This window comes from Charadrius vociferus, unplaced genomic scaffold (assembly GCF_000708025.1).
Source record: "Charadrius vociferus isolate BGI_N301 unplaced genomic scaffold, ASM70802v2 scaffold38, whole genome shotgun sequence".
In the NCBI taxonomy this organism is placed as follows: Eukaryota; Metazoa; Chordata; class Aves; order Charadriiformes; family Charadriidae; genus Charadrius; species Charadrius vociferus.
Window position 1 is genome coordinate 632105 of NW_009650176.1, and position 8685 is coordinate 640789.

At 47.9% G+C, this 8685-nt stretch overlaps 1 protein-coding gene across 1 annotated transcript in view; it reads right to left on the minus strand.

Moving 5' to 3' along the window:
- PWWP2B (PWWP domain containing 2B) overlaps positions 1-8685 on the minus strand; it is an 81206-nt gene that overhangs the window by 8608 nt on the left and 63913 nt on the right. Inside the window, exons 2-3 of the mRNA XM_009892738.1 lie at positions 8296-8452; positions 4303-5971 (exon numbers count right to left, since the gene is read on the minus strand). Coding sequence (XP_009891040.1) covers positions 4321-5971; positions 8296-8452 — 1808 coding nt within the window. The 3' untranslated portion in view covers positions 4303-4320. The remainder of the gene's footprint in view (positions 1-4302; positions 5972-8295; positions 8453-8685) is intronic.

The following is an 8685-nucleotide window of genomic DNA, read 5'->3' on the forward strand; positions in this document are numbered from 1 at the left end:
CCCCGGGTCTGGAGGAGGACGCAGTGCTGTGAAGCACAGGCCTGGCCAAGAGCAGCGGGGCCATGGCCTTGCTGCGACCTCACAGACCTCGGATGGGGTTTCCTTAAGAGAAGGCAAACACCAGTCACCCTGGGCTACGGGCAACCAGCCTTCGTGCTCAAGGCAGCCAAGGTGAGGGACTGGGCTGCTCCCTGGCTCCCACCCTGTGGGACATGGCTGCCAACATGGCGCGGGGGCCGGGCACAGCAGCAGGTCAGGCTCCACAGGGAAGTATCAGGGAGTGTAGGGACAGGACGAGGGGGAACGGTTTTAAACTGAAAGAAGGGAGATTTAGATTAGATAGCAGGAAGAAGTTCTTTCCTGTGCGGGTGGTGATCCCCTGGGGCAGGTTGCCCCGAGAAGCTGTGGCTGCCCCATCCCTGGAGGTGTCCAAGGCCAGGTTGGACGGGGCTTGGAGCAACCTGGGCTGGGGGGAGGTGGCCCTGCCCGGGGCGGGGGGGGCACTAGGGGGGCTTTAAGGTCCCTTCCAACCCAAAGCATTCTATGATTCTATGACTCTAAGTAACACCATCCACTATCCGGGCACTACCAGAGCCTTGGGTCTGGTCACGGACACCTTCTGCTAACAACAGAGGCCTGCGGTCCAAAAAGCACGACGAGCAGAGGTGAGCCAGTGTCTGGTGCTGTGAAACCAGGTAAGAATAACTCACCAAGTGCCCAGCTGCAGCGCAGACACCTTGGCAGCACGGGCAGCATGCACAGCAGCTCCCTGTCCGTGACACACAAGTAGAAGCTACAAAGGGGCATGAGAAGATGCTGAGTGGGCATTTTTCTCCTGGCACTACTCTAAACCAAGTGTCTTACAAACATGACTTCTACAGGTTGCTAGTCTGCCTGTTGTTTTCCCAGAAACCTTATTTTACTAGTCAGTAATGACAGGGTCTTAATAAAGTATTTTCTTTGCAAAAAAAGTATAAGAACAGAATAATAAAAACATAAAATGACCATACTAGCTTTTCCAGCCCAAACCAAGGTTTTAAAAAAGAAAATCCAATTGCTTCCAGTTTTATATGCATTCACAAATTACCTGAATTGTTTGTACATTTTTTCCAGTAATTACCCTCCATGCTTTGCAGAACAGCGTCACATGCCAGAAGACAGAAAGTTTCACAACAGAAAATGTCAACAGCCACAACCTCCTGCCATGCCCGGGATTAGCACAAGCGGCGTTACCACAGTGCTGCTGCCGAGGGCACCTCTTGGACTCTTGTTCTGTGCTAACGATAACGAGCCCTCGTGCAGCTGCCTGTGAGCTCACAGCACAATGCATTTTACAGCAGCGACGTGCAGTATGACCAGTCAGATGCCTGCTCTTAGAAACTACTTTAACAGATGTAAGGCTGCACTGCCTTGAAAGGGCCTCAAGCTTTCAGATATTTAACTGTAGCTCAAGTGTCATTGTGGTCCTAGGATTCAGGAATTGCAAACATTAGCGAAAAATTAAGTTACACCCTTCAGGAAAGAACAGTGGATGAAAAACTGATGGAAACTTCTCAGTTCCACCTTAAGGAAATTCAAGGAAAGCAATAAAATTCAGTCCTCCCGAATGGAGAGAACTGGGTACAGGGCAAGTCTCCGAAATAATGAGTCGCTTTATAAGTGATGTACCAAAACAGCAGACATGCTGGTCTGATCGGGAATATAAATGTGACATTTGGAACATGGGAAGTTTTGTTCTGCTTTTCTAGTTTTGAGCAACTGCAGTTGTTACCCAACTACCCTGTCACCTCTGTGTCGGCAGCTCACCTTAGACACACGCAAGGCAGAGAACCACGGGTGGAAAGCCAGCTGAAGGAAGCCCGTGAAATGGCGCTATGCATTAAATGTATCTACATACCCATACAGACACGCAGAAGTTTGGCTGAAGAGTACAGAGGAAAGGAAGACTCTGGTCTAATCCAGGACATCCCATCATTTTCTTCTTATCCTTCTTAACATGTTCTTCTTTCCCCCAGTTTACAGACCTGCTCCACCCCTTCTGCTCAGCACCTATAGCTCAGACACCCACTGTGCCTGCAATAACCCAGGTCTCCTCTGCAGCAAGTGCTGCTTTTCCTTCTCGAGGCCCTGCCCTACAGCCTTTCACCCAGCATCTCATGGCCAGGTGTCACCACTAGCACCACATCTGCAGTGCTCCTGCTGATGAGAACAGGCAGCGTTTTCCTTAGGCTGACGTGTGATGGGCAAACATCCTCCCGTTTTGACTTCCAGGTCTGGACTTTAAGCTCCTCCTGGCCACACGATTTCCTACTCCACATGGACTGACTGGCACAGCCAATCTGCCTGATCTGAAGCATCAGGTGGTTCTTCACCCTGCCCCTTCTCCTCCCTAGAAGCCACCAGATGTGGCCCACCAGCCCACCTGGAGCTCACAACAGCAAAGACAGCTGTCACCAACGATGACGACGCCTGGTTTGCTAAAGCTGTCCCAAACTGCACATACAAACACAGCGAAGACACTTCAGAAGAAGGATGAAGCTTTGCTGCTCCTTTAAATAGAGCACCGTTCATACAGGAGTGATGGATTTTGACTGTGATTCTTTCACTGGTGAGGACAGCGTATTCTGGGCATCGGGTTTATTTATACTCCAGATCTAGCTAATAGGAATTTGGGTCCAATCCAAACGCTCTTGATATAATAAAGTCTTTAGCCAGAGTTAAGCAGCATTTGAAGGGGCAAGATCAAGGATGAAGCTTAAATGCTGCTGCTGCTGCAGTTAGACATTTTTACTTGCTCGAGTGGCCGGTTGTCCAGACACCTTGAGCACACAGGATGAACATGCCACACTAATTATTTACTCCAGCCAGGCTTGCTGGGATGGAATAACAGCTCGAGCAAAGCAAGTCCTTCATCACACTCAAGCAAGTGGTGAAGTCGTATGACAGAGGGTACAAAAAAAAAATAATCCTTTTTTTCCCCTCCTGAGGATTACATGAGTGCTGACCATCACAGTCCCACTGCATTAAAACAGCTCAGAGAAGAGCAGACAGTCTACAGCAGGAGCGGTAGCGGCTTGTGTGCACACTGTTCCTTCTAGCACAAAAAAAAAGAGTAGAAAAATTTTGGGGACAACCTAATGAACCACAGTGTATAAAGCAAGACCTTTGACAACAAGACTCTTCCTAATGATTAGTTATGGTTTTCAGACCCCTTGTTTAATAGTATCACAGATGAAGTCTTGTCTAGATAGTAATGACTGGAAAGTTGTGAAACGATTCTAGATCTTATTCGAGTTGCTGGAGTTTTCCCAACAACTTCACTGAGGGCAGTGCAGCAGGCAGCATCAACTGAAATTACAGATGGTATTTCTATTCCCAGTCACACCACATCCTGCATTTTTAGGTACCGAATTTTCATCCTGGGCAAAGTTTTGACTGTTTGATGAGAAAGGGAGTCCCATCCCCCTCCTCGCCTGCAATGAGTAAAAGCAAAACGTGGAGGCATTACAGAGCATCAGCTCCCACGTTTATGTTCCCACCTTACGTCCTCAAACAAAGAGCTTGCAGGTGAAGCCCAGAAGAATTTAATTTGATGATCCAGGTCATTCCTCAGCAACACACCAACTTTTCAAACACAAGCCAAACAACAAGTGCTGTGAAAAACACTGAAATACCATTCCCCAGTTAAAGACAATTTTTGGTACAATCATTTTGCAGAGCCATAAAGTGCCTTCATAAGACATCTGTACCAGAGGGGTCAGAGAAACTAAAGGGCCTCCTCCAAGGGCCCTGAACCGTTACGGGTAACTGCCGGGCATCAGTACCTAGATATGATAAATATCATCTTAATTGCAAGAAGAGTTTTAGTTCTTTGAATGAAGAGATCTTTTTTTTGAAACTTAAAGCCTAGGAGCCGTTAGCCCTCCAGCACACAGGATTAGTTTTGACGCAAATGAAGTATCCTCAATACTCGCCACACCCTAGCTACAAACGGCACTAATGCGAAACTACAATTTTATTAGCTCTTTGAGCAAGCGCTGCTTGGTTCATCACGATGTCAACTGCTTTGTGCTCTCCTCTGGGAGTACGGGCTCCAGTTCCCATGGTTCCCCCTAGGGTTTGGAACTAAAGGCTCTTATCGCCTCTGAAATTACCACCAACCACCAACTAACAGCCAGGCATTTAAGTTTAAAAATTGTCAATGTCAGTTTTTAAAGAAAAACAAATGCAAACAAACAGTGGAATGTAGATAAAAACACAAGGCGGTTTTTCATGGGATGCATTAGTCTAGCAAGCACTCACCTGATACTGGAGGCAAAGTTATGTCTCAAACTGTGTTAAGAGATCTCTTATTTCTGGAGTCAGATGCTCTACTGCCTTCGCAGCTTCTGTGATAGCTTTCCGATACATCCCTTTCTTCTTGCGATTAAATCTCAGTTTGAAAAATTCAGAGAAAGGAGAGAGTTTTGAAACAGATAAGAATGAAGTCGTTGGAGAACCAAACCATGACACCTTAGCTTCTCGCCACGAAGGTTCCCCATTTTCCTTCTGGCTAAGGTTTATGTCAAGAACACGTGCTGGCCACCAGGGAAAACCATGAATTTTACCCCAAACAATATCCCCCACTGAAACAGTTCTTCCATCTTCTGTGACACATTTAGACACACTTTGGGTATGCAGTCTAACTGTAAGTGGCGGCACAATTTTACGCTCATCTTTTGAAGATGAAGAGACGGATGCATCATCACCAGGTAAAAAGTCACACATTTCTGGTGATGTTACTTCTGAACTAGAAGACTTGGATTCATCTAGACTGTCATTACTACACACCGATAAACTAGAAGAATCTGCTTTTCTTTTACGATAATTCATAAGGAAAGCCAAGTTATCATGTCCATCTTTACCTTGGGGAAATCTTTTAAAGTCATCATCTTCACCTGAACTCCCTGAAGATATCTCAGCTAAACTTCTGTCTGTGGATTCATCATTGTAAAATGCGCCAGGATTGGACTCCCTGCTGTTCTGAAGGACATTAATTTCGTCAATAAGTTCTGCCTTATAAATTGAAACACTCTGACCATCATTTATGCGATGGGGCTTCAGCCGTATCTTTGGGGGTGGGACATCCGCACTGGAATGCACCGGCCGCGTGAGCTTCAGTTTTGGAATGGAAGCAAGCTGGCTGCCTGCTGACTTGTCCATTAAACATTTGGTTTCTCGACACCGTTCAGAGACTCTGGTCTCCTCTTGGTCCTCCTCTCCGTTCTGCAATATTCGCTCTGGACAAAAGGGTTTGACTGAGCCATGAACCCGGGAAGGGATTTTTACAACTTCACCTTTCCCTTGCGGAGTACTGTAGGATATTTTTATAACTGGCGTTCGATGTACTAGTTCCCCAGAAAATTTCTCATCCTCTCTCTTTTCTCTTTTGTTCCTCTTCTCCGTGTAGTCGGAGTCACTGTGCTTCTTCTGCTCTTTGTCCTGAATGCTCAGCTTCCTCCTGGTTTTAGCATTCTGCCTAGCTGTGCTCGCATCCTCCGGGTTCAGAGTGTTTTTACATTTCTCACAGAGCACCTGTCGTGGCCGCAGCCTGATAGTGCTCATGATAAGCCTTCCCGGGTCTCTATTCCGCGACAAACGCCTCCTCGTCCTCTTTATAGTCCGTGGTGGTGGCTGAGGAACCCACTGGTTGTACGTGTGCCGTAGCCAGAGCGGACGAGGAAAAGGAGCTCCCTCGAAGTAGGGGGAGTAAGGAGGAAGGCTGCCAGGCGGCGGGGGAGGCAGGAGGGGGGGTACTTGCTCATCCCCGCTTCCTTTGGGAGGCTTTTCACCAGCGGGCTGCGGCTCCGTCTCGCCCTGCACAGCACCTCCACCTTCAACACCTCCACCATCAGCAACTCCGTTAGCGCAAGCGTTAGCAGGAGGGTCCTCGTGCTTGGGGAAGGAGGATGGGAGACAAAACAATCCGGACCTAAAACAGGGCGAGAAGGGCAGGGAAGGAGAGAGACAAAGAGTCAGGATGCTTGAAAGGCGCTTCTCTGGGAAGACTGTGCATTACAAACATGCTAGTTTCTTTAAAAAAAAACCACCACCAAAACAAAACACACATCCCCCAAAAGCCCTCCCACAACTTCCACGTACTAAGAACACATTTCCCCTTGACTTTTGAGACAAGGCAGCCAATTCTGCCCCTGAAAAAAATAACAGCGTTTCAAAATTTAGTAAAGGTGTCCTACACTTCTGCCAGAAAAGGCAGAGAGATCAAAATCTCTGCTTCCATTAACTCTTTGCACAAAGTTTTGCTCTAAGAAGTTTTAAGTTTTATCACACAAAGCAGTTTATTTTATCAGCAGGCTGGTAAAGGCACGAGGAGGGCTGTGATACAGATTACGCAAGCCTTCTGGGAGCTATTAAACTTCCTTTCTTCACACTGTACTTGCCTGCCTGATTTTTCAGCTTCTCATTCAAAAGCTGAACAACCCGACTTGGACGGATAACTCGCAGTTTCAAGCAACAGGTTCACCAGGACACAGCTCTGCTCCTCTGCCTCTGGCCCTTCCACGTATGACTTTATTTGTTAAAATAAGGAATACACTACTATTTCAGAATAGCAAGATTCAGAAATATGATATACTATTGTCCAACACCAAGTCTATTACAGGCTACCAAAGTCTGGATACAATATCCTGCACAGATATTGGCAAATGCAAATCCTCTGTAACACACAACTCTGATTCAGGTCTCTGGGTTTCTGCACCAGAATTTATGCCCTTGGCCTGACATTAGAAACATTATGCTAACACAGCACTTGGACAAATATTTGTCCTGAAACACCGACTCAGAACCGGCAGTGCTCGCTATTGTGGCTTTCCAGGGAGAAATCTGTAGGGAGTACACCACCAGTGAAGGGTATCAGCTTTTTAATAACAACAAAATGGTGTATGGGTGAGCCACGAAGAAGCCAGAGAGAGGTGGAGAACAGTTAGAGACCAAACACTACTTTCAGTTTAGGATGCTGCATTTCCCATTGCCCTCCTCGCTAGCCACTGTCTTCCTTCCAACCACCAGCAAGGGAGAAGTTTCGGGGTGGTGTTACAGAGAGAAGGACATTGGCAACTGTTACGGAGAAGAGCACGGAAGATCAGTTGAAGGCCTGCACTCAGTCACACATTCCCTTATCAAGAGAAGCACAAAGTCACTGCCACAGGTTCGCCAGCTCTGTCCCCAAGCCGCACCGCTTTGCTGTGGGAAGGATCCTAAAAACGTCAGTTCCCCTCGCCAGGCACAGCGAGGAGTCTCTCCTTCCCACAGGAGCATCAGCAGAAAGCAGCATTACCAGAGGTCATGAACCATCTGCAATCAGAGACAAAAAAAGAGCAGGGTTTTTCAAGCAGATCACCGGAGAATGGGGACCATGGATCCCATTTCATATGGCCCTAATCATTCTCCTTTTCTCCCACAGACTGTATCTCTTTCACCTGATTTCCATGAAGACTCCCACAAAGTTTAAAAATAAAGCTTGCATAAACTAAGCATGCAGGAATCAGTCTGATTCTGGTACCAAGTCACCGCCCTTCTCTAACTGAAATAAAAAGAATCCCTGAGTTATCAGGACTCTGAAAAGGCCTTTCCCATTATCCAGAGTACGAGTGCAAGAACTTGCTGTTTAGATAACAGTTTAGCTTAACTGGAAGCTCCAAGCTTGAACGCTAGTGAGTCAAGAGGATTACACTGTTGAAACCGCATAATTTGGAACAAAATGTTTTTGTTCTGAGGGTTTTTTTAAACAGAGACAACTAAGAATGTAGGTGTCTTTCAAACGACAACTGAGAAAGCAAGTACAGTTTGTACAGCCAAAGATGTCAGCACCATCCATAAAACAACTGAAAGTGATATCATTTCCGAAGCTCTGGCTATAAATTTTGGTTACTTTATACAATGAGATTGTCTAATTTGGTCACACCAGAAAACTGTATAAGTTTTCTGTTTGTCGCATGGACACAAGCCCAGCTCCCTGTGCTCCCGCACCGTCTGCTCTCCACGGCCGGCTCCGAGCAGGCAGCTGCGTCAAATCCACTTCCTTCCCGAGGACGCGCCGTGGCACGAAGCTTCTCGCTTGGCAGAAGCAAAGCACTCAAAGGTTAACTTCGTGGGATGACTTACGCTTGCAAAGTTAACGTATCAGCATGTCGTAGCCCTGCCAGGGTTGAAACGGCCCACCCTGCCACCGGGCCGCAGTCCCCAGGCTCTCAGCTGCCCTCCCCGGGGAGCGCCATTGTGCCTGAGCACGGGTACCCGTGCCCCGCGGCCATCGCACCGCCCTGGGCGAAGGCTAACCTGGACCGCAGCGGGACCGGGGGCAGCCGGGGCCCTCGGCAGCCCTCCTGCTCCACCGGGCGAAGGGACACAGGCTGCGGGGACACCAGGGTGCACACCGGCACCGTGCCAGCAGCTCGTGACACGCACATCAGAGAAACGCAGTGGCTGTTAAGCCGTTTTAACCAGAAGCCTTTTAAGGCCGAGGTCCTGCTGTTTTAGATGGTACAAAAATGCAAGGACAAATGTCCGAACGATCAGAAGGAGGCCCCTGCGGCAGGGACTCCTCACCCAGACTCCATCATCAGGCCCCGCTTCAGCAGCTCTTCAGCGCAGGCGCAGCAGCATCAGCGCTCCGAGAGAAAAAAC